The 21,392-nt window shown below is 36.6% G+C and overlaps 6 protein-coding genes across 10 annotated transcripts, besides 2 other annotated features; 1 reads left to right on the top strand and 5 right to left on the bottom strand.

Moving 5' to 3' along the window:
- Positions 1–500: 500 nt before the first annotated feature.
- Positions 501–3,061, bottom strand: CDKE;1 (cyclin-dependent kinase E;1). Its single transcript, NM_125756.5, has 2 exons — positions 2,862–3,061; positions 501–2,301 (listed from the first exon to the last, which is right to left on the bottom strand). The coding sequence occupies exon 2, from the start codon at positions 2,194–2,196 to the stop codon at positions 784–786; it is 1,413 nt and encodes a 470-aa protein (NP_201166.1). The 5' UTR covers positions 2,197–2,301; positions 2,862–3,061; the 3' UTR covers positions 501–783.
- A 205-nt stretch (positions 3,062–3,266) lies between these two features.
- On the bottom strand, positions 3,267–5,689 carry AT5G63620 (GroES-like zinc-binding alcohol dehydrogenase family protein). Of its 3 annotated transcripts, none has more exons than NM_180926.3 (8): positions 5,171–5,689; positions 4,949–5,084; positions 4,799–4,868; positions 4,621–4,714; positions 4,320–4,533; positions 4,085–4,226; positions 3,833–4,003; positions 3,267–3,710 (listed from the first exon to the last, which is right to left on the bottom strand). In NM_180926.3, exons 1-8 carry the CDS (start codon positions 5,433–5,435, stop codon positions 3,519–3,521), a joined length of 1,284 nt encoding a protein of 427 aa, NP_851257.1. In that variant the 5' UTR covers positions 5,436–5,689; the 3' UTR covers positions 3,267–3,518. The 3 variants fall into 3 exon arrangements, with proteins under 3 accessions (NP_851257.1, NP_568975.2, NP_001331700.1); NM_125757.2 differs by having other exon boundaries at positions 3,267–3,703; positions 3,826–4,003; positions 5,171–5,532; NM_001345597.1 differs by having other exon boundaries at positions 3,833–4,226; positions 5,171–5,612.
- Positions 5,690–7,356: 1,667 nt separating this feature from the next.
- Positions 7,357–9,123, bottom strand: AT5G63625 (uncharacterized protein; the record flags this gene model as incomplete). The annotated part of the gene is made up of 3 exons (NM_001345598.1): positions 8,673–9,123; positions 8,037–8,135; positions 7,357–7,520 (listed from the first exon to the last, which is right to left on the bottom strand). Exons 1-3 carry the CDS (start codon positions 8,782–8,784, stop codon positions 7,357–7,359), a joined length of 375 nt encoding a protein of 124 aa, NP_001331694.1. The 5' UTR covers positions 8,785–9,123.
- A 460-nt stretch (positions 9,124–9,583) lies between these two features.
- Positions 9,584–13,066, bottom strand: AT5G63630 (P-loop containing nucleoside triphosphate hydrolases superfamily protein). Of its 2 annotated transcripts, NM_001345599.1 has the most exons (10): positions 12,866–13,005; positions 12,172–12,747; positions 11,928–12,034; positions 11,618–11,673; positions 11,303–11,527; positions 10,983–11,189; positions 10,702–10,884; positions 10,405–10,620; positions 10,125–10,307; positions 9,584–9,964 (listed from the first exon to the last, which is right to left on the bottom strand). In NM_001345599.1, exons 2-10 carry the CDS (start codon positions 12,333–12,335, stop codon positions 9,737–9,739), a joined length of 1,569 nt encoding a protein of 522 aa, NP_001318870.1. In that variant the 5' UTR covers positions 12,336–12,747; positions 12,866–13,005; the 3' UTR covers positions 9,584–9,736. The 2 variants fall into 2 exon arrangements, with proteins under 2 accessions (NP_001318870.1, NP_201168.3); NM_125758.3 differs by having other exon boundaries at positions 9,586–9,964; positions 12,172–13,066.
- A 1,613-nt stretch (positions 13,067–14,679) lies between these two features.
- Positions 14,680–18,854, top strand: AT5G63640 (ENTH/VHS/GAT family protein). Of its 2 annotated transcripts, none has more exons than NM_125759.6 (11): positions 14,680–15,058; positions 15,738–15,798; positions 16,064–16,174; positions 16,387–16,465; positions 16,575–16,673; positions 16,778–16,891; positions 16,996–17,156; positions 17,239–17,314; positions 17,434–17,519; positions 17,604–17,894; positions 18,024–18,854. In NM_125759.6, the coding sequence occupies exons 3-11, from the start codon at positions 16,074–16,076 to the stop codon at positions 18,358–18,360; spliced, it is 1,344 nt and encodes a 447-aa protein (NP_201169.1). In that variant the 5' UTR covers positions 14,680–15,058; positions 15,738–15,798; positions 16,064–16,073; the 3' UTR covers positions 18,361–18,854. The 2 variants fall into 2 exon arrangements, with proteins under 2 accessions (NP_201169.1, NP_001331835.1); NM_001345600.1 differs by having other exon boundaries at positions 14,695–15,058; positions 15,145–15,798.
- Positions 14,980–15,058: a sequence feature (AT5G63640.uORF1).
- Positions 15,738–15,742: a sequence feature (AT5G63640.uORF2).
- Positions 18,473–20,938, bottom strand: SNRK2.5 (SNF1-related protein kinase 2.5). The gene is made up of 9 exons (NM_125760.2): positions 20,515–20,938; positions 20,307–20,381; positions 20,129–20,230; positions 19,970–20,023; positions 19,775–19,867; positions 19,571–19,663; positions 19,383–19,487; positions 19,193–19,291; positions 18,473–19,111 (listed from the first exon to the last, which is right to left on the bottom strand). The coding sequence occupies exons 1-9, from the start codon at positions 20,632–20,634 to the stop codon at positions 18,770–18,772; spliced, it is 1,083 nt and encodes a 360-aa protein (NP_201170.1). The 5' UTR covers positions 20,635–20,938; the 3' UTR covers positions 18,473–18,769.
- Between the last annotated feature and the right edge of the window lie 454 nt (positions 20,939–21,392).

A 21,392-nucleotide genomic window follows, 5' to 3' on the forward strand; every position in this document is an offset into this window, starting at 1 on the left:
AGGCTAGTTCAAGGTTTGTGGTTTTCTTATCCACTTATTTATTGTATTTGTCCTGAAACAAACAAGCATATATATAACTCTTCTTCGTTCTTTTGAATCTTAAATAAAAGTCATAATAATAGAAAAACATTTCTCATTCATTTGTTTGTGTTGTATATATATAATATTTCTATTATGAAACTGATGGTAAGGTGAACAAAAACAAAATTTTGATTTGGAAAAGTATTATGTTCGTAATAATTGGATCACTGCTTACGTAGTATAATTGAATACAAGTTTGAAAACATTATTTTACTAAAGTATAATCTTTTCAAACTTTAATAGCAATGTTTAAACTGTGTGGTATTAAATATTCATTAGGTCTATGATTGATGATGTAATTACATTAGATTCTAATGTATGTTGGTGGTAAATAGATAAGACTGGCAGGTAAAAAAAAAACAAATTTCATAAACAGTAGAAACATCACCAAAATTGTGTTCATAATAACTGTAAATTGTGTTCATAATAACTGTCTCATTATATATATTTTTCACTTGGCAAATCTCCTATTTACTACGTTTTGAGAAATGATGTTAAGAGAAATGATGATCTAATATAATTAACAAATACTTGAGAGGATGTTTATACAAAAACTACAGAGAATCCAATCCATCCATATGAATAGCAACATTCCACATGCTGCATTACAATCTAACTCTACTCTATAAAGCAAATCGCAACGCTTTCTTCTGCGGCAAACACACAGATTCTAACCCGAGACTGATGATCTCGATTTTACCTTTAGAGGCGTCTGGATTTGTTAGGAGGTGCGTAACCTGACATACCCATTCCGGGATCTTTCCTTCTTAGCTGTTGCTGCTGGTGCGGTTGAGCCATCCCGCGCTGCTGCTGCAGCGGAACACTCGGGTTAAGCCCTGCCTGTGCCGGGAAATTATAAGCCATCATGCCTTGAGATTGCTGCATCCTCTGCATGTTATGTGCAACCATTGGTCTTGGCATCGATCTACTGCCCATTCCATGAGCTCCTGCCATGTTCCCTGCTACGTTTCCTGCTGCTACTGCTTGAGGCGGATTGATGCTTGTCGTGCCTTCGAAATCGGTGTTTGTATCTACTGGACGAGTTGGGTAATTCACATTCTTCTCCATCGGTTGGCTGGCTACAAATGCGTTCCGTCCTGGGAGAGGATCCATTCGGAAATACTCGTGTTCTAGTGCTTGTGAAGCCGTGATCCGCTTTAGAGGATCATATTCCAGCATTTTGGATAACAGATCATACGCAGGACTTTTCTGATTCAGGTGAACCACGTTGTGGAGACCCACACTGTCGTATTTGTGAGCTTGAATGTGTTGAACATCATTTTGCCAGTGTGGAAGGTTAACTAGTGTTGGCCATTTATCCATCGTCGGGTGGCCTAAGATCTTGAATATCTTGTCAAGTTGATCTAACTGGAAAGGGTTTTGAGACGATTTCGCTTCTGCTCCTTGAAACAACGGTTTAAGAGTTAGTAACTCCGCGAATATACACCCAACTGCCCACATATCAACAGCGCTCGTGTAGTGCTTCGAACCAAGAAGCAGCTCTGGTGCTCGGTACCAGATTGTGACCACAACTCCGTTATCCGATAGTGGTTTCAACGGAGCTTGATATATCCTTGCGAGCCCGAAATCAGCTATTTTCACTATTCCGTGCTCTTCTGCATCACCCATAACCAAGATATTCGACGGTTTCAAATCTCTGTGTATAATCCAATTACTGTGAAGATAGTTCAATCCGTTGAGAAGCTGCCAGAGCAAAGACTTAACTGTGTATGTGTTTAACGAATGGCCGACTTTGTCTCTGTGGTGCCTGATGATTTCATAGAGATCGTACTCGGCATAATCAAAGGCAAGATACAGAGACATGTCTGCAAAATTGATGTGGACATTCACAAGCTTCACGACGTTCTCATGGGAAATCTCTCTAAGCAACATGATCTCGCGGATAGCAGTCGGGGAAACTCCATCTCCATCTTTGGACTGCTTAAACTTCTTGATAGCAATAGGTCTTTTAGGCGGAGTCTTGGTTCTAGCCAAGAAAACAAGACCATAAGTGCCTTCACCAATCTTACCAACGAGATTGTACTGTTGCAGCCACTCTGGTTTCTCACTAGTGCTGTTTGAGCTGTTGGATCTACTGGAACTCCCATCTCCCATTGCTTTTTAGTATTATTCTCTACCTCAATGTCCTTACCATGTGAATCGGAAAAGGGGTAGAGTCTAACAAAACAAAACAATCTTGGTTTCCTCTTTGTAGTTCTCCTGAAATTTGAACAAAACTTTGGAAAATCAGCCAAAGGAATCAAACCGTACATGTAATCTATCTAGATTCTAGACTCAATCAAGTGATCCAGAAAACTTACAAGCAAGAAACTTCACAGAAAAAGATCTAGGACTCCTCACAAACCAAATTCCAAAAGGAACGTTTCAAAATTAGCAGACAATAAAATTCACATCCCTCAGAAAACTTCATATGAACAAATTCAGACACAAAGACTCCAAATTATCAGCAATTGACGTCTTATCAAATCTCATATTCAAAATAGAATTCATCTACATCGAGACACGAAAGCTCGAGACTTTACTTCAAAAGATGGAAAAGGGATCAATCAATTCAGCAGAAATTACCAAGCTCCAAAGACCAATAACCAGAGGAAAACCCTACAAATTCAATACCCAGAGCTACGGTGCCCTAACCTAATCAAAGACCAAAAAATTTCGATACCACTTTCAAATTAAAAACTTCGAGGCCTTATACGATCTGTTTTTACATTTCTCAAAAATCGACGATCAGGAAAATAGAAATACGTAAAGGATCTGACCGGATAAGGCGGTCGGATGAATGATGGGAAGAGGAGCTGAGCTTGGAGAACCTCGGAGATGGAGGAGAGTAGACAAAAGCGAGAAAATTCCGGTGAGACGTCACGGAAGGGAGAAGATTGCGTTTTCCAGAAAACGGTGACGTTCCAAGCAGCCGACGCTGAGAATGGAAACTAGATTTGTAATTTTTTTAGCCACTTGCTCCAACTACGCTATTTATTTATTAGTAAATTCATTTATTTTTGTGTTCAAATAAGTAATTTCATTTAAATCATCGATATACATTAGTAGATTGGATATTTCTCATCAAAGATTTAATGATTTATAGATAATTTTATCAAAAGAGAAATAAATTGTGTTTTTTTATATATATGTCAGTTATTAATATTCTTAGAAAGTAGAAAATTGTGAAAAGAGGGAAGAAATTAAAAATATTAACAGTATAGAAAAACAATAAATGTTGGAAAGAAATGAAAAACAGTAAAATTATAAATTTTGTCCAGTTACTACAGTTTTTTTTTTTCCTTTTCACTGTCTAAACAAACACAAATATCAGATTAACAATGACCTTGTCTGAAGATTGTAGCAACTAAAAATAGACCTCAGTGAAACAGGTGTGAAGCAGTCATTCACAAACCAGAATCAAAAGGCTATATTGGTTATAGTATCTCAACAACACCTCGGCTCACGATTTTGCCTTCGTTGAGATCTTGAAATGCTTTTCCTGCATCTTCAAACTTGTATTTACTTGAGACTGCGTTTGTGAGATTGAAAATCCCTGACTCTGCCAATTTCACTACTTTAGGAAGATCCTGTCTTGCTCTTCCTCCATAAGATCCTATAACTTTTATCTTCACAAAAAATTGGAAAAACAGAACAAAAAGAGATTCAATATCATGATCTTAAAAGACAATCTCAGTACCAGAGACTTTCTTCTAACAAGGCCGAGAGAGAGAGAGTAAGAACCCCAAACCTTTCTACGAACAAGTCGATTTATGTCAATTTCTCCAACGGAACCAGCTTGTGAGAGTCCAATCATCACAGCTTTTCCACCATCTTTCACACTTAGTGTGCACTGCATGAAAGTTTGAGGCTTTCCCAAGGCTTCAACAGCAACATCAACACCCATCCCACCGGTTATTTCCTACGAAGAAGAAACAGTTTTTCATATTTATATCAATCAATGGTTCATCTTCACAAATAAGAGGTCTTGAATCAACCATACTCTTATCCTTTCAACAGCATCTTCTTTAGCAGCATTGACAATATGAGTAGCACCAAGTGTCTTGGCCTTCTGTAATTTATCATCCTGAACATCCACAGCAATGATATCCGAGGCTCCAAAAGCCCTTGCGATCTGCAAACAACTGAAGCAACAACTCAAAGATGGTTATGGTCATACAAGAAGCAATAAAACCCAAATCCGGTAAAGAAAAGAAAATGCCACACATTTAACATACCTGGAGCCCACACCACCAATTCCAATAACTGCAATAGAATCTCCAGGACGGATCTCAGCAGCATGAGCCATAGCACCATATGCTGTAAAAACAGCACATCCCAGAATGGCAGATTCAGAGTAGGGCAAAGACTCTGGTAGAGGAGCTAAACCATGAGCTGGTGTAACACAGTACTCAGCCATCCCTCCCATACTATACATATACACTGGTGAATCTGCCAGAAATTAAGAAATGTAATTAGGTAAAACAATCACAGTTCTCCTAATATGCCACCTGATGTTTAAAAAGTCTTCAAATTTACCATCATGTCGCAAAAAGAGACGAGTTTCGCCATCGTAAAGAGTTCCCTTGGCTCTGTTGTAAGCAAAGAAGTCTTCACATAGATCATCATGGCCCTGTATCCAAATTAAAATATCAGCTAAAAAGCTACAGTTCTCAGATTAGAGAATCCGATGAAAGCAATACAATTTCGTTCTCACCTTAGCACAATAAGAACAGGTTCCACAAGGCATAATGAAAGCTCCAACTACACGAGACCCGATTGGAAATCTGAAGAAAAGTTGAGACATTTAGGATTTCTTCAAAACATATGATTCCATTAGTGTGGAGGTGAAGTAAAGTTGACAAACCTATTAATGATCTTGTGATCAGTAAGTGGACCATGTTCAACAACTTCACCAGTAATCTCATGACCAATAACACAAGGACTAGCGAACGGTATCTCTCCTTTCATCACATGAAGATCAGAGTGGCAAACTCCACAAGCTGCCCACAAACGAAAATGAATACTAACTTTCAAAACTCGAATCCTACAAATTGATTCAATCAAATCCCAGAAAATGAAGAAGAACCTTTGGTTTTGATGAGAATTTCATTGGATTTGGGGCGGGGAATATGAAATTCTTCGATGGTTAGAGGCTTATTGGGCTCGCGATACACGGCTCCACGCATGAATCCGCCGGGGCTCACGTGATACCCACCCATCGATTGAGAATCATCGCCGGAGGCTCCGGTTTGGAGAGACCTAGTGGAGAGGGCAGAGCCAACGGCGAGTCTTGTTAAAGAGAAGAGGTTCTTAACGGCGGAGGCGCGGCGGAGAATCGGAGCAAACGCCATGCAAACACGACGGACGAATTTGATCGGAGATTTGGGCAACGAAAGAGACAGGCACTTGACACGATAGACTGAATCTGTTGGACACTTTGATTGAATTACACGACGCGCTTAATCTGAATTTACGAAATGAGTCTGCGCAGGTGGTATTCACGCGCCGATATTGCGTGCGGGGATGATTTGTATCACTTTAAGGATGTATTCCTTGGGTCAACATCCACGTGTATATCTTATCTACGAAATTAAGATATTATATAGACAATTAGGACGGAATGCTAATTGTTAGTTTTTTATATAAAAAATTTTAAATTAAAATAAACAAAATTTACTATAAACATTCTTTAGTTTCAAATTTAAAATACGTGAAAAATATTAAATTTATGACACCATAAAATTTACAGACCAAATAAACGTAATGTTAAGTTCGGTTCGTTTTCTATGTTTTTAAAACTAATGTTTACAAAATAATAGTAAAATCAACATAGTTTTATTTATGAATTTTTTAAATAAATAATAATAATTGTTTTTTAAAATTAAGTTTAAGAGTTATTTTGTACAAATCATGCCGAACTTTGTATGTCGAAAACTTACAGATTAACGAAGACATAATGCATAAACGCAGTTATTTTTCGACGCTTTTTAAATTAAACACAAATAACATTTAAAAATAATATTAAAATTAACATAAATGGTTTTGCTTAAAAAGTTAACTATTTTGTTAACACTAAATTGTTGATTTTATAAAAACTTTTAAGGTAAATCACTATTATTTTTAAAAACGATTTAAAATGTTAAATCAAATATATATTACGTGAAACCCATGTTGAACTTCAAATACCAAAACTTACAGACCAATCTTTAAAGGGTAGGATAAAACATTTTAAAAAAAAATCCAAGTGCCTAAGTATTTAATTATGTGTAAACCATATTAAACCTAAAACACTTCTTAGGGGTTTGAATGTTGTATCTAATTAGTTTACACAAAAACTAAAAATTTAACACTTAAAAAAAAAAAAAATCCGGTTTGTTCTCAATGCATTGAAATTTAACACTTAAAATTTTTTAAAACCAAAATAATTTCTATACTGAAAACAGTTAGTTAAAATTTTAAAAAACATATTTTGTATAAGTAAAAAGATAGTTTACCTAATAAAAATATTTTTAAAAAATCATAAAAACTAATCTTAGTGTTAAATTTACTTGCGTGAAAGCGGTTGAACTAATAACACGGCTTAAGGACCCGTAGGATGGGACGGCATGCTTAATCCGGTTTGTTCTCAATGTATTGAAATTTAACACTTAAATTTTTTTAAAACTAAAATAATTTATATACTAAAAACATTTAGTTAAAAAAAAAACATAAGTAAAAAGCTAATAAAAAATATTTTTTTTAAAATCATAAAAACTAATCAAATTTACTTGCGTGAAAAGCGGTTGAACTAATAACACGGCTTAAGGACCCGTAGGATAGGACGGCATGCTTAATCCGGTTTGTTCTCTATGCATTGAAATTTAACACTTAGGGGGTGTTATTGGTTTGGGATTTAAAAAGAGTTTTAATGACTTTAAAAGTTATGTAGAATATGTTGTTATTCAATCAAGACTTTTTAAAACTCTGTTACAATTTGGTGTTATTGGTTGTGGATTTATAAAAAGTAATCTAAAATTTTTATAAATCTAGTGTTATTGGATTAAGAGTTTTATAGAGTCATTAAAAGTTTTGTGTTATTCAATTAAAACAAAAGAATCTTGGATTGTTGATAACTTAAAATATTATGTTATTGGTTTAGGATTGATTGTACATAATTTTCTTCATAACAAAAGTCATGAAAACTCCCACATAAAATAGAGAGATTGTGGAAAGAATGTATCATCAAAAAAAAACTCTCATCATCATTAGCTCTTCGACTTTTGTGAGACTCTGTTACGGCGAGAATTGAGAATGAAAACAATGCAAACGTGCTACGTCCTTCTCGTTCGTCTTCGATTGGTAATGGAGTTCAGTTTTTGAATCGTCACTTGTCTTCTGTAATGTTCCGTAACAAAGATTGCTTGGAGCCTCTGCTTGAACATGAAAAATCTTCTTTACTAATAAAACCGAATATGAACAAAAGCTGTTAAACATGAAAAACTCCACTATTGGTTTTGAAAAAATGATATTTGAACTAGATTGAACACCCGTACATAGAACATGTTATATAAAAGATAGAAGATGGTCACTAGACGTTAAAAAAAAATTGGACAATATTTTGAAAATATTTTGCAGGGAAAGTTTTGAAAAAGTCATTAAAAGTATACAAGATTATGGAAAAAAGTTTTAAAAGACTTTACAAGATTTTGGAAAAAAAGTCATCAAGATAATATCAAACTTTTTAGCAATCTTTTAAAATCCTTGATTTAAAGATTTTATCAAGTCACTAAAACTCATTCTAAATCACAAACCAATAACACCCCCTTAGATTTTTTTTAAACCAAAATAATTTTTATACTAAAAACAATTAGTTAAAATTAAAAAAAAAAACATTTTGTATAAGTAAAAAAGGTAGTTTACCTAATAAAAATATTTTTAAAAAATCATAAAAAATAATCTAGTGTTAAATTTACTTGCGTAAAAAGCCGTTGAACTAATAACACGGCTTAAGGACCCGTAGGATGGGACAGCATGCTTAACCCGGTTTGTTCTCAATGCATTGAAATTTAACACTTACATTTTTCTAAAACTAAAATAATTTATATACTAAAAACATTTAGTTAAAATTAAAAAAGAAATATTTTGTATAAGTAAAATGATAGTTTACCTAATAAAAATATTTGTAAAAAATCATAAAAACTAATCTTAGTGTTAAATTTACTTGCGTGAAAAGCGGTTGAACTAATAACACGGCTTACGGACCCGTAGGATGGGACGGCATGCTTAATCCGGTTTGTTCTCAATGCATTGAAATTTAACACTTAGATTTTTTAAAAACCAAAATATTTTAGGGATTTAGATATTGTATCTAATTAGTTTACATAAAAATTAAAATTTAACACTTAAAAGAAAAAGACAAAACATTAAGAAAAAAATCATGAATTTTACTTAAAAAATATTTGAAAAAACCTTTGATATTTATTTAGTATTAATTAGAATTGGAAAATAGAATATTTTTTAAAAAAATCAAAACTATTACTATGTTATATGATTTTCAAAAAAAAGTAAGAAAAGGAAAATAGACCTAAAGGTTGTGAAACCCTAATAACTCGCGATTCCTTTGTCTCCACCGGTGGATTCGTTCTCTGTTTTCCTCTGATTCGCGTCCTCCTCCTTAGTCGAAGCTTTCTCCCCCAAAGTAATCGTGCAAGCGAATCTCATACCTCCAATCCAAGCCGATATGCAACATGTGGCTTCAAGAGATGGCTTGCTAAGAACGCCTCGTAAGACGTAATCGTACGGATCGTTGAGAACAAACGTGGTCTAGTCGCCGTTAACAGCCGCCTTGGCTCCACCGCGACTCATCGGAGAAAAGTGAATTCAACTCTTACGGATCATCATGTTGCAGAGGAGATCATCATCGTCATGGGCTTTTCACTTCTTCAAAGACTACTAATTGGATCATCGGAATTCACACCGAGTCTCTGTATAAAAGAGATTATCAAGAAGAAAATTAAAGAAGAAGAAGAAGATGCGTGAGTCAGAGAGATTTGGTTTTTTTTTTTCTCTCAAGGAAGAATTAGAAGAGGCTGCGTGTGAGAATCTGTATTTATAAGCAAAGTGTTAATTAGGTCTTGATCAATAATGATAGCCGTTTGTTTAATATAGCCGTTGGAGTCGTTAATGACTTTGACATAAGCAGATATTTGTGTTGATCTTAATTTCCTTTTCTTTGGATGGGCTTTATTTCCTTTTTTCTTCGGATGGGTTTTGTTTCCTTTTTTTTTTTTTGATGATTACAAGTTACGCAGAGAGAAGAAGCAAAACAGGAATAGAATCTGTTGACTTTAAAACTCAACCCTGTTCATCTGGTAACTCTCTCTCTCTGTTGTTCACGGTTATTGAATCTGTCCAAATGTAGGAAACTGTTTACAAGTTTGATCGATCACACATGCATGCATCCTCCTCTGTTCTTGGTTATATATAAGAGGGTATGAAGCTGCAGACTAATATTTGTAATCTTTGTGAAATTTACAGATAATTAACAATTTGGGAACTTATATGTTTAAACATAATTAGATGATGAATTGCTGCAAGAAACCTTAAAATTAAAGGAATAACAAAAAAAATTGGAGTTTCTTACAAAGCCAAAAAATAAAAAACGAAGGAATATTTACTTGGCTCTAAGACCAGGAACATTTTTGAGACCCATCTTACCAAGGATAAGTTTTGGTATAGCTGGAGGATTGTCAAGTCCCATACTACGACTAAACTCGTTTGCCAACTCCACAAGCCTGTCTTTGTCTCTTCCAATCATCTTCTGTGAGTTGTAGTAACCCAACCAAGCCTGATACGCCGCCTCTTTGTTCCTCATCTCGACATGGCAAAGCGCCTTTTGCACCTATTTGTTCACATTTCAAAAAATTCAGTTTCTCACACACATCAAGCTAATGAAGTTTTTTCAATTTCTAACTAAAAAGACTTGGCACTGGTAGTGCATTTTAGATTCCAACTTCTATCTCCTTGAAGCAAAGATCAGTGAAATATGAAAAAGGGTTAACCTTTTTTACAGTTTCTGGGTCTATTGATGGCAGAGGAGACTTAGTGATGGGTAAATCTTTAAGAGATGATAGAAAGTATTCCTCCCATGGTGCCAACAACAATATGCCTTCTCCTTCCTTTCCTTTTCGCCCGGTTCTACCAAGTCTGTGTATATATTGTTCTCTGTCTTTTGGCAATCCAACCTGTAGAAGTAAATAGATGTATACAATTTCTATAAACCCCCAAATAAAATTTTCCGGTTGAGTTAAGAGTTTTACACTATTGTATGATTGATTTTACCTGTAAAACAAGGGTCACATCAGGGTAATCAACTCCTCGAGCAGATACATCAGATGTTACGAGAATCAAACCCTTGGATTTTCGGAACTCGTTAGAAACCCTTGTCCTGTAACTCTGCGGTTTTCTAGAATGGATCTCTCTCACGTTTAAGTTTAGCTCACCAAGTAGATCAGCCACTAATTTTGTAACCATGGCCGTTGTACAGAAGACAATGACCTTCAGGAACCAGAGTTAAGTCAGTAAGGGAAAAACATTAGTCATCGTGCTTTGCAACTGATGCTGGTAAGAATTTCATACCTTATAGTCTACGTTACCCATAATGTGTTCGCGAAGAAGTGTGTACAGAAGAGAGAAATGTCTGTCCAGTGATGCAATCATGTGCATTTGTCTGACCTGTTGATGCGTCTCTATAGTGCCTTCATGAACACAATTGACAAACTCGTGATCCCGCCTTAGAGCAACAAGGCATATTTGGCGTACCTTTACACCAAAATAACACAAATCAAAACCCATTACAAAAAGGGATTATCTCAACGAAAACCAAAACCAAATGAATTATGCAAGAAAATGGGACAAACCTCTTCAGGTACTGTGGCGGAAAATAGAAAAGTTTGTCTCTCCTTAGGAACAGCGGAAATTATCCTCTCAATGTCCTTGCGAAAGCCCATATCTAAAAGATGATCAGCTTCATCAAGCACAAGGACTTTCACACCCTTTAACCTCGTTGCAAAGCCTGGCGTGTTCTCGATATGGTCTTTGAGCCTTCCAGGTGTAGCCACTAAAATCTGAAAATTTCGATATAAAACAATTCGTATAGAAGACGCATATATTGAAGGAACTTTTAGGATTCGCTTGAACATTATTAATAAATCCACAAGGAATGACAAACAATTTTCACCTGGCAAGGATTTGTTTGCATACGCTTTTGCTCTAAACCAAGTCTCGTACCTCCAATCACAACTTGAACACCAATAGATGGATGATACTTTAGCAAGGTGTTTGCTTCTGTAGCAGCTTGATTGGCAAGTTCTCTAGTAGGGCATATCACAAGCGCAAGGATTGGGGGTCGCTTATTATCCGGGCTTGTAGGAGGAGATTTGACAACTACTTCAATTGATGGAAGCTTAAAAATAAACACCAGCAATAAGCACAGATCCCAAATATAGGTTCAATCCATTACCAAATGGCCAACTTAGTGTATGGTATGTCTCACCAAAAACGCTACAGTTTTCCCAGTTCCTGTTTTGGCCTTAGCTAGGACATCCTTGCCTGAAAGAACAGAGGATGCCAAGGGATTAAAGAATAAAAGATATAACATGGAAGTCATTGTATACTTGAGGAATCCCATTGATACTCAAGAAAGTTCACAAAGTGTCTAGGCTTTTCTTTCTGCTAAACTGGTGGTTATTATATAAAGCTTGGTAGAGACTAGAGAGTCACCATTTCTAAATCATTGTGTTATTTGTTTCTGCATTGTTGATCCAATGAGCACCATAAGAAACGAAAAGAAAAAAAACAAATACCTTTGAGAATTATAGGGAGAGTAGCTTCCTGAACAACAGTCATTGTCTCGTATCCAGCATCCTTGATTGCCTTTAGCGATAAGGGAGACAATGGATAGTGATCAAATCTGTTAACCGAAAAGAGTAACTCTCAATCTGACAGTACCAAGAGGTCAAGATTCACAATCAAGCAAAACTCTTAAGGTTGATGTGATTAATTCAAAATCACACAGAAGAAACTAGATTTGCAACAATGTTTGTTTACCTTGTCTTAGTCAAATAAGAATCATTTGCATTCCTCGTTTTATCCGCTTCTATAACATTCTCCTTATCAAACCCAAAAGCAGAAACAGCTTTCTTCTTAAGAAAGTCATAATCTTGGTCCTCTTCCTCATCATCTTCACTAAGCAAATCCCCAATATCTCCCATTACTAAACTCTTGACATCCTCATCACTACTTTCGTCTTCAAGACGAAGATCTTCCCGTTTCCTTAAACCCTTCTCGTCTTCTCTATCTCTACTAAAGCTTGTCTCTTTCCTCCCACGAAATGACGCCTCGCTACTCTTTCCTTGAATCCGACTATTGAATCCCCTTTCTCTATCACCACCATAACGCTTATTCCTAAAGGAATCAACTTGGTTGCGAATTCCTCTCTTCTCTTGGTTTCTTCCTCTGCTACGATCCTCCTCATCTTCATCGTCACTCTTGAGAATTCCACGCGAAGATCCGGTTCTAAAACCGCTTACCCAATTGCTGAGCTCTTCCTCGTCTTCGATCAAGCTCTTTGACGCGCGAATTTCTCCTCCGTCTCGAATCCGCCGCTCAAATTCTGGTTGATCTCTGTTAGGACGGGTTGAGAAGTTTATGCGAGACCCAAATTCAAAGTGATTCAATCCAGAAGAGAATATCCGGAAGAGCAAAGGGACGGAGCTAGAGGTATTATAAGAGAGATGTGTACCCGAAAGAGAGTGAGCGAAGAATCGTATTCGGAGAGGGAAATTCAAAGGCATGACTTTAGATACAATAACGGAGTTTCGCCGTTGCCGGTGGCCGGAAAAACTGGAGGCAAGTAAAGGGTTCAGTAAGAGTGAGGCTTTTTCGAGTTTCAGTGGTTTTAATTTTAAGGAACAGAGGAGGACCGTTAAACGACAACGTATTATCTTCGTATGCTGAAAACGGCATGTCGTTTTGTTTGTTTGAAATGTTGGAGGAAAATAATCAGCAAACGACGACGTATCCCCTCGTGTTCTGAAGTATGGAAACGGCAGGTCGTTAACTCTTGCTTCAAAAAGAAGTTTCCCTCTTTCAATTTTTTTTTACTTATTCATTGACTTCGCTTCTTCCTCTTTGTCGTTAACTCTTAGATAATTAACACGGAAAAACCATAAGTAAAAAGCAAAACAAATAGATAAAGAAAAAGAGCATATACTTCAAAACAATGGAAGAGATGATGATGGGGTCAATACGATGTGAGGAATCAGAAGAAAGATTCCAGCGACTGCGTACCCTAAAAGGAACCAGAACCACCGTCCATTAATGGAAGCGAGAAACTTGCTTGCATCCCAAAGCACTTTCATAAAGTGGCAAAAGAGAAGGCAAGGGATCATAGTTTCCATACTCACCATCATCCACATTTACTCTAAGAAATGTTGCACTCCTGGGGGCTGGGACAGGATGTCCATATTTTGATGCTTCCGCACTAGTCTTAGGCTCCATCGGTTTTGGAAGGAAGTTGAAGAACATTTAGAACAATACACTAAACTGTAACGTCGTCATTTTGCCAAAGAGAAAAAAAAATGGGCCACTCGATTATTATTTGTTTAGACCCGTTGGTAATCGGGCTTAAACGGGTGAACCCTATTAAATTATTTATTTTTTAAATGGATTCGGGTAAAAAAAACATAACAAATAGCCCGTTTAGACTCGCGGGCTTGAGGCCCATTGTAACATCACTAGAGAGAGAGGTGTCTTATTTTATTTTTTTTATGAGTGTTTAGGACCAAAATTAGATTATCGGGCTTTCTTCACAAGCCAATTATCGTACAACCATGTTTGAGTTCCAGTGAAGAACCTTTTTGACGACGGCGTATACTCGTATGCTTAAATATGAAAACGGCAGGTCGTTCTTTTTCTTCGAATTGTTTGGAGAAAAGAAATTTCGAAGCGACGACGTATCGTCATGTCCTGGAATGTGGAAACGGCAGGTCTTTGTTTCATAAAAGCTTAGAATTCTTGGACCATATTTAGTTCATGAATTTATCATACGTATTAATATGGTTAGTGATTGTTTTAATTAGGGTACTAGATGATTTATTATGACCTAACTGATATATCCACCTAAATAGTTTTGATCCGTAGCTTTTCAGTTGATTCACGAGACCGAAAATTTGAACTAAAATGGAGAATTTGTGGATTATAACCAAATTACAATATCTATATGAAATATAACAGATACTGAATTAGAATAGAAAACATGTTGTTAAAAAATTTAAAATAAAAATAAAAATAAAAATGGGCAAAACAACAAATACCAAACGTAAACGAAGATATTAGAAAAAGAAATTCTAAAACAGTGGCGTTTTTCTGTCCAAATCCAAAACTATTATGAAGGGACGTTTCTGATATATATATAAAAAAACCCGAGATTTTATCGGATGTGTCGTAATGAAAGGGGTAAAACACGTGGCAGTCAACCAGGCTGTCAGTTGTTGGTGAAAGCAGACAAGCGCGTGATTTTAATATAATCTCTCTTTACCCGCGCCAACAACACTTTACCAAGACAGATCTCTCATGGCGGTGCTCTGATGCTTCAGCCTTTGATTTTTTCCTTTTTTGACCTTTTTAATCTCTAATTATAATAATCAGTACAAAATCACTGTTGTTTACCATTAATTTAAGGAATTAATCCTAATCTGATTTTAAGGAATTAATCTCTATTTGCCAAAGAAGAGGCGCAAAGGCTCCGTCTTTTTTCTTCTTCTTGTTTCTGTGTTACCGATCTGGCTCTGTCTTCTTCTTCTTCTTCTTCTTCTTCTTCTTCTTCTTCTTCTTCTTCGTTTACGTCTCTGTGAAATGCTCAAGCTGATTAGGGTTTATCAACTTTTTCTCAACTTTCTTGTTATCTCCTTCGTTATCCTCTCTGTCTTCTCAGGTGACTAATCACTCACTCTATCGTTATCCACTTGATTGTTTTGTTTCCTGTTTGCTTTTTGATTTGAGATCTATTTTTGGGTTCAGATTGTTGTCGACAGCTAAATTCTTTGATGTATTTGGATCAAAGTATCCGTTTTTATTTGATTTGTTCCGTCTTCTTCGTGATCGTGTTTGTGTCTGTCTCTCTCCTAGATTTGGGTTTTGGGGATTTGGGTATGCGTTGTTGTGATCAGAAGGGACCTTTATCGTTTAGTGATCTCTTTGATACAGAGAGACACTAAAAATGGTGAAAAAATGACAAAACTTCTTATTGGATGAGGGAAGAAACGTTCTAACGTGTTCCATCTTCTATCATTTTCTTCTTAGATATTTTAAGATTGACTGTTTTCTGAACATTTCATGCTTTAGGAAGTGTTAAGTTGAAACCTTTTTCTCTTAGCTCTCCAATTGCTAAGTGTTTTTTCTGTTGTCTTTCTTAATTATCTTTTGGGATTCTCATGGGATTTGATTGAGGTAGAGGGAAGAAGAGAGAGAGACAAAAAGAGCTTTAGGCTATTGTCTAGACTTGCTTAATTTGGAATATATGTGTGCTGAGTCTAGTATTTTCCTCTGTGAAATCCAGCTGATATAATCATGATAGTAACATTCAGTTTCTTTTGTCCTTTCATTGATTGCAGCTTAGCAGCTATTGTGCATTTGAAGCTGTACTCGGAAGAAAAGCCCATAGAAGAGTCAAATGTAAGTTCTCTTACTGATTCTTGAGCTCCCAATCAATGCATAGAAGCTGCGATAATAACCCATTAATTATGTAGAAAGTTTATATGCTCATTGGTCGACCATACACTTTATTTTGGCTGTTTCTGATGTTCTGGCTTAACATATCTGTTTTCTTTGCTGTTCTTGTGATTAGCATGAACTAAGTTTCTGACTTTGAAATCAGCAAAAATGTGTCGTGGTTGGTCATGCTGGAATCTTTAGTGCTAATTATCTCTGGCTCATACAGATAACAAAAAATGGCTGCGGAGCTTGTAAGTTCTGCAACAAGTGAGAAGCTTGCAGATGTGGACTGGGCCAAAAACATTGAGATCTGTGAATTAGCTGCTCGAGATGAAAGGTATGCAGAGCCAGACTGCTTTTTTCTTTGTAGAAAGTGATATTTTTTTACCAACTTATAAATTCTTTTTAGCCAGAGAATTTCAAGCTTGCAGATGTTGCTATGATGTTTAAATTTTATCATCCTTAATGATTGAGATATATAAACACTTTACTTTTGCTTCATCTTGGACATACTTTTTTTCTGATAATGAGTTTATCTATGGTGAACAGGCAAGCAAAAGATGTTATCAAGGCTATCAAAAAACGCTTGGGAAGCAAGAACCCAAATACTCAATTATATGCTGTCCAGGTAGGTTGTGGTCCAGATCTATCGTATACAGTAGAATCATGCTTTATGAGAATGTCATACTTTTGAACGTTTTGGTAACTTAAAACTGTTGTTTTGCTTGTTCTTGCAGTTGCTAGAGATGTTGATGAATAATATTGGAGAGAATATTCATAAGCAAGTTATAGATACAGGTGTACTCCCTACGCTTGTGAAGATAGTAAAGAAAAAAGTATGTTCATCTCTGTTTCTGGATGTTACTTCTCTACCAATTTGAGAGTTAAGCTGCTTATAGTTTGCATATTGTTTGGTTGGCATTTTTCGAACACTTTTTAGTCGGATTTGCCTGTAAGAGAGAGGATTTTTCTTCTTCTTGATGCAACTCAAACCTCCCTTGGTGGCGCTTCAGGGAAATTCCCTCAGTATTATACAGCATACTATGAATTAGTGGTGAGTTTGAAACAAGAACATTCGAATTCCGTGATTCTGCTCTTGAAGAAGCAAATTAGATAAGACTGAGAGCTTTTCTTTTTGTTATCTTCTGTTACCCCCAGAACGCAGGAGTTAAATTTACTCAGAGGCCTAATGCTACACCAGTCGTGGTCACTGCTCAGGCTGTTCCGAGAAATACCCTTAATGAACAACTTGCATCTGCCAGAAATGAGGGGCCTGCTACTACTCAGCAGCGAGAATCTCAATCTGTCTCTCCTTCGAGGTATCTTCTTCTCCATATGTCAGTTGTCTAAATTTTAGTTGATGTTAAGAGACCTTATGCTGTTTTATCTCTTTGCTTATAGTATTTTACAAAAGGCTAGTACTGCATTAGAAATTTTGAAGGAAGTGCTTGACGCAGTCGATTCTCAAAATCCTGAGGTATATAATATACCTCTTGACTTTGTATAGTTACCTCCATTAAACAGACATTATTTGGCTCCTTTTCTAATCTCTTAACCTGAGAATGACTCCAGTTTGATCCACTTTTTTTCATCCAGGGGGCAAAAGATGAGTTTACTCTTGATCTTGTCGAGCAATGTTCGTTTCAGAAAGAGCGCGTAATGCACCTCGTCATGACATCGAGGCAAATCTTCTTTCTCTCTTGGTTTAGAGGGCATGTTAAAAGAATTTTTCTTTTCAAGTATATCAACCAATTTTGTTTATGCAGGGATGAAAAAGCAGTTTCTAAAGCAATCGAATTGAATGAGCAACTTCAGAGAATTCTCAATAGACACGAAGATTTGCTGTCTGGTAGAATCACTGTTCCTAGCAGGTCTACCACATCAAATGGATATCATTCCAATCTCGAACCTGTCCGTCCTATCTCAAATGGTGACCAGAAACGCGAGCTAAAGGCTTCTAATGCAAACACCGAATCAAGCAGCTTCATTTCTAACCGAGCCCATCTTAAGCTTGAGGAAGAAGATGAGGAAGAGGAGCCTGAGCAGTTATTCAGAAGGTCTGTCCCCTCACATTACTCAATCTCAAATCGGAGATTACAAAGTTGATAATCTCATAAGGTTCTTGGAATAAAAGATGGTTATCCTTGATGCTAAGACTAAGGATCTATGTGAATATATACTTGCAGATTGCGAAAAGGGAAAGCTAGAGCAAGGCCTGAGGATGAAGAAGAGCCATCACCTCCACAAGGATTGCCTGGATCAGCAATACATAACGAAAGACTTAACCGTCCACTTATCCGTCCTTTACCATCAGAGGAGGCATCACGCGGTGGTGATAGCCATTCGCAATCCCCACCTGTTGTGATTCCACCACCACCTGCGAAGCACGTTGAGAGGGAAAAATTCTTCAAGGAGAATAAAGGTGACGGTGCCTTGGGTTTACCAGGTCATATGCGAGGCCTTTCTTTGCATAGCCGTGATGGCAGCAGCTCACGCAGTGGAAGCGTAGACTTCAGTGACTGAAACAACCAAAGCTCTCATCATCATATATATGTATTCTTTCACGCTTGTTTCTTTAGGTTTTGTTAATTTACAGATGGGAAAAAGTTTGTGTTGTGTGTTGCTGTTATTTCTCTCTCTCTCTCTCTCTTTCTCTCTCCTTCTACGTCTCTAGTGTTGTGAATTTAGAATGTAGCACGATGAGATCTGATTATGTATACGAGTAAAAGGTACTTCCTTTCACTATGTTCAAACCTGAGCTATGTTATTTACAGAGGTTGTTGTTACTGTTCCTGTTTGTGTATTGAAGCCGAATGTTCAAATGCTATGATAACTAATTGGTCAATTGCGTAGATAAAGTTTTGAAACTTCGAATTCACATAAACGTAAAGATACAAGGAGATTGAATATTACACAACAGAGTGAGAGTTTCTTAAGCTTTGGGAGGCTCTTGACAAGAATGGGCCTCTTTAACATGCTTCTCGTATTCATCTTCTTCCTCTTCCTCTTCTTCCTCCTCTTCTTCTTCTTCTTCTTCTTCTTCTTCAACCTCGTCCTCCACATCTTCCTCATCATCATCAAAGCCCTTGACGGCATTAGAAGACGGAGCTGGATTCCTGGCTTCTCCAACGATCTTCATTATGTCCTCTACGCTTTGGAGGGAAAAGCTTGGGGTTTCTCTCTTGTAGTACGCCGCTTGAGCAGGCTCTGTAAGCTCCTTTGGCAAGTTCTTTAAGTACCATGGATGCTTCTTGATCTCTTTAAGTGTGATTCTCTGCATAAATTTATGACATGTCATCAAAAGATTGAAATATAGAAAAGACAGCTTCAACTCAGATAAATGAGAAAGTAGTACCTTAGCTGAATTAGTGACAAATATGCGAGAGAGAAGGTGTCTGCACTCCTGCGATATATGAACGTAATCCGGGATCTTGTACTGGACAGCCATTATACGCTGCAGAACATTTTCACAGCACCATAAAACACTTAGTAGAAGAATTGAAGTGAAAAAGACGCTGTGAGAAATTTGAGGATTTGGTTAATACTTGGATTGTTTTCCTGAAGTTTCTCGGATCATCCGGGTCTTCAAACGGATAACCTCCAACTAACATCACATAAAGAGTCACACCACAGGACCAAACATCCGCATGCTACATAACACAAACACCAAAGAGTTCCATTAACAAGTGACAAATAAGGATCAGACCATTGAAGAAGACATGAGTAACATTACCTTTCCGTCATATTCTCTTCGGGAAAGAACTTCAGGTGCGATATAAGCTGGAGTACCAACAGTTGATTTAGGTCTAGAGTGAAGCAGAGATGACTGCACAAGAAGAAATGGAAACATATGACTTATGAGATCAAGTCCCAAGTAATAATGGGAACCAGAATTGAAACAAATGAAGAAAAAGAGACTAATGAATGAATGAATGACCTTGGAGTAACCAAAATCACAGATTTTCAAAAGCGGGGCTGGACTACCATCAAGCAGTGTATTCTCAAGCTTCAAATCTCTATGACATATTTGCTACATAAACATATAAAAAGATTATAGAAAAATGAAGCAAAGACCTCTCCTTTCACATAATCACATTCATGGAGATTTAGTTTAGTTATGTTAATAAAATACCAGTGAATGACAGTAATCCACGCCACAAATCAGCTGCTGAAAGAAGTATCTAGCCTGAAAAAAATAGCAAGATGGAGAAACATCAATCAAGAATTTGTAGAAAAATCGAATAAGAGAACCAAGTAAGGATTTTGAGAAAGGAGCATATATATCACACACCTCAGCTTCACTGAATCTACCAGCATTACAGATTCTTTCAAAGAGCTCTCCTCCAGAAGCATACTCCATTACAATTGCAAGATGAGTTGGAGTCAGAATCACCTACAAAAGTTTCTCTGTTTTTAAGTTCCTTAATCTCAATTAAAGTACTAACAGATTATGCAACAAATCAACAAACCTCCTTGAATCTGATGATATTAGGATGCCTAAGTGATCTATGATTGATAATCTCTCTTGCCACATTCTCATCAATCTGCAATCCAACATATTACCATCAAATCACAATCCTCAATTATCCCAAAAGTTGAAGACTTTCATCTAATTTCTAACCAATCAAAGAAAGATCAAAACTTTTTCTGAGAAACCAAAGAGGAAAAAGATCAAACCTTGCGACCTCTCTCAATGTATTTCATAGCAACGAGCTCTTTGGTCTCTTTGTGTCTAAGAAGACGAGCCACACCAAAATTTCCAGCTCCCAAATCCTTCACAACCTCATACTTGTCCATCACTTCTTCCTCCCAAGCTTTGCAAGTGTGCGTGTGTGTATATAAGTACGATCACGATCTCTCGTTGAGAATGTGTCACACTTGGAGTTGAGTTCGTTTCAGAAAATGAGTCATCTTATAAAGCGTTGTTTTCATGGAGGGATCTGAGATTGCTCCCACACTTGAGCGTATACTTACACTCATGCGTATGTGTCGGTGTATGTATCGGTGTATATATCGATGATGGAGGAGTAAACGGAGGAGATGGGTATGGAAGTTAAGCACGTGAAGAGGTTGCTCGAGTTCCGATGACCACCTTCACTTCAATCCAACGGTTATTAATTATTCTCTTTAATTGGATACTAAGTACTAATTAATTATTCTCACTCGTTAGATTATGCCAATAATTATTTACTAAGGTTCAAAATAAATAAGTTGGTTAGTAATATGATTAATTTTTTTGCCACCATTCATATTAGTCTAAATGATTAAGACATGTAATAATGTAATGATTTGTACTTAATTATACCTTCATTGTGTTATAACTGAGAAACAATTACACTATGAAGAGGTTTGACTAATTTTCAAGGTTTCCTTCATTTTGATGTGTATAACTATTACGTTACGTAAACCATAGATTTCTATTCTTATGCACATCAGTAGATCCGAATTTAGTATGTTCAGTACTAAATTTGAGTCCATCTAATGTAACCGCAAGATGTGGCATGGTGGAGGTCGGTTTAAAAGAGACAAACTTCATTGATTACTTTCGATTAGTA

This window comes from Arabidopsis thaliana, chromosome 5 (genome assembly GCF_000001735.4).
Source record: "Arabidopsis thaliana chromosome 5, partial sequence".
Classification (NCBI taxonomy): domain Eukaryota; kingdom Viridiplantae; phylum Streptophyta; class Magnoliopsida; order Brassicales; family Brassicaceae; genus Arabidopsis; species Arabidopsis thaliana.

Coding starts and splice junctions, on each gene's coding strand:
- AT5G63620 (NM_180926.3), bottom strand. CDS start 5,435: ATGGCGTTTGCTCCGATTCTCCGCCGCGCCTCCGCCGTTAAGAACCTC. Junction 5,085..5,170: donor AATTCTCATCAAAACCAAAG/GTTCTTCTTCAT, acceptor GTTTGTGGGCAG/CTTGTGGAGTTTGCCACTCT. Junction 4,869..4,948: donor GATCACAAGATCATTAATAG/GTTTGTCAACTT, acceptor ACTTTTCTTCAG/ATTTCCAATCGGGTCTCGTG.
- AT5G63630 (NM_125758.3), bottom strand. CDS start 12,917: ATGCCTTTGAATTTCCCTCTCCGAATACGATTCTTCGCTCACTCTCTT. Junction 10,885..10,982: donor CCGCCACAGTACCTGAAGAG/GTTTGTCCCATT, acceptor TTTGGTGTAAAG/GTACGCCAAATATGCCTTGT. Junction 9,965..10,124: donor ACCCAGAAACTGTAAAAAAG/GTTAACCCTTTT, acceptor GTGAACAAATAG/GTGCAAAAGGCGCTTTGCCA.
- SNRK2.5 (NM_125760.2), bottom strand. CDS start 20,634: ATGGACAAGTATGAGGTTGTGAAGGATTTGGGAGCTGGAAATTTTGGT. Junction 20,382..20,514: donor ACATTGAGAGAGGTCGCAAG/GTTTGATCTTTT, acceptor GTTGGATTGCAG/ATTGATGAGAATGTGGCAAG. Junction 20,024..20,128: donor GTAGATTCAGTGAAGCTGAG/GTGTGTGATATA, acceptor TATTTTTTTCAG/GCTAGATACTTCTTTCAGCA.
- AT5G63640 (NM_125759.6), top strand. CDS start 16,074: ATGGCTGCGGAGCTTGTAAGTTCTGCAACAAGTGAGAAGCTTGCAGAT. Junction 16,892..16,995: donor CAGCATACTATGAATTAGTG/GTGAGTTTGAAA, acceptor TGTTACCCCCAG/AACGCAGGAGTTAAATTTAC. Junction 17,520..17,603: donor CACCTCGTCATGACATCGAG/GCAAATCTTCTT, acceptor TTGTTTATGCAG/GGATGAAAAAGCAGTTTCTA.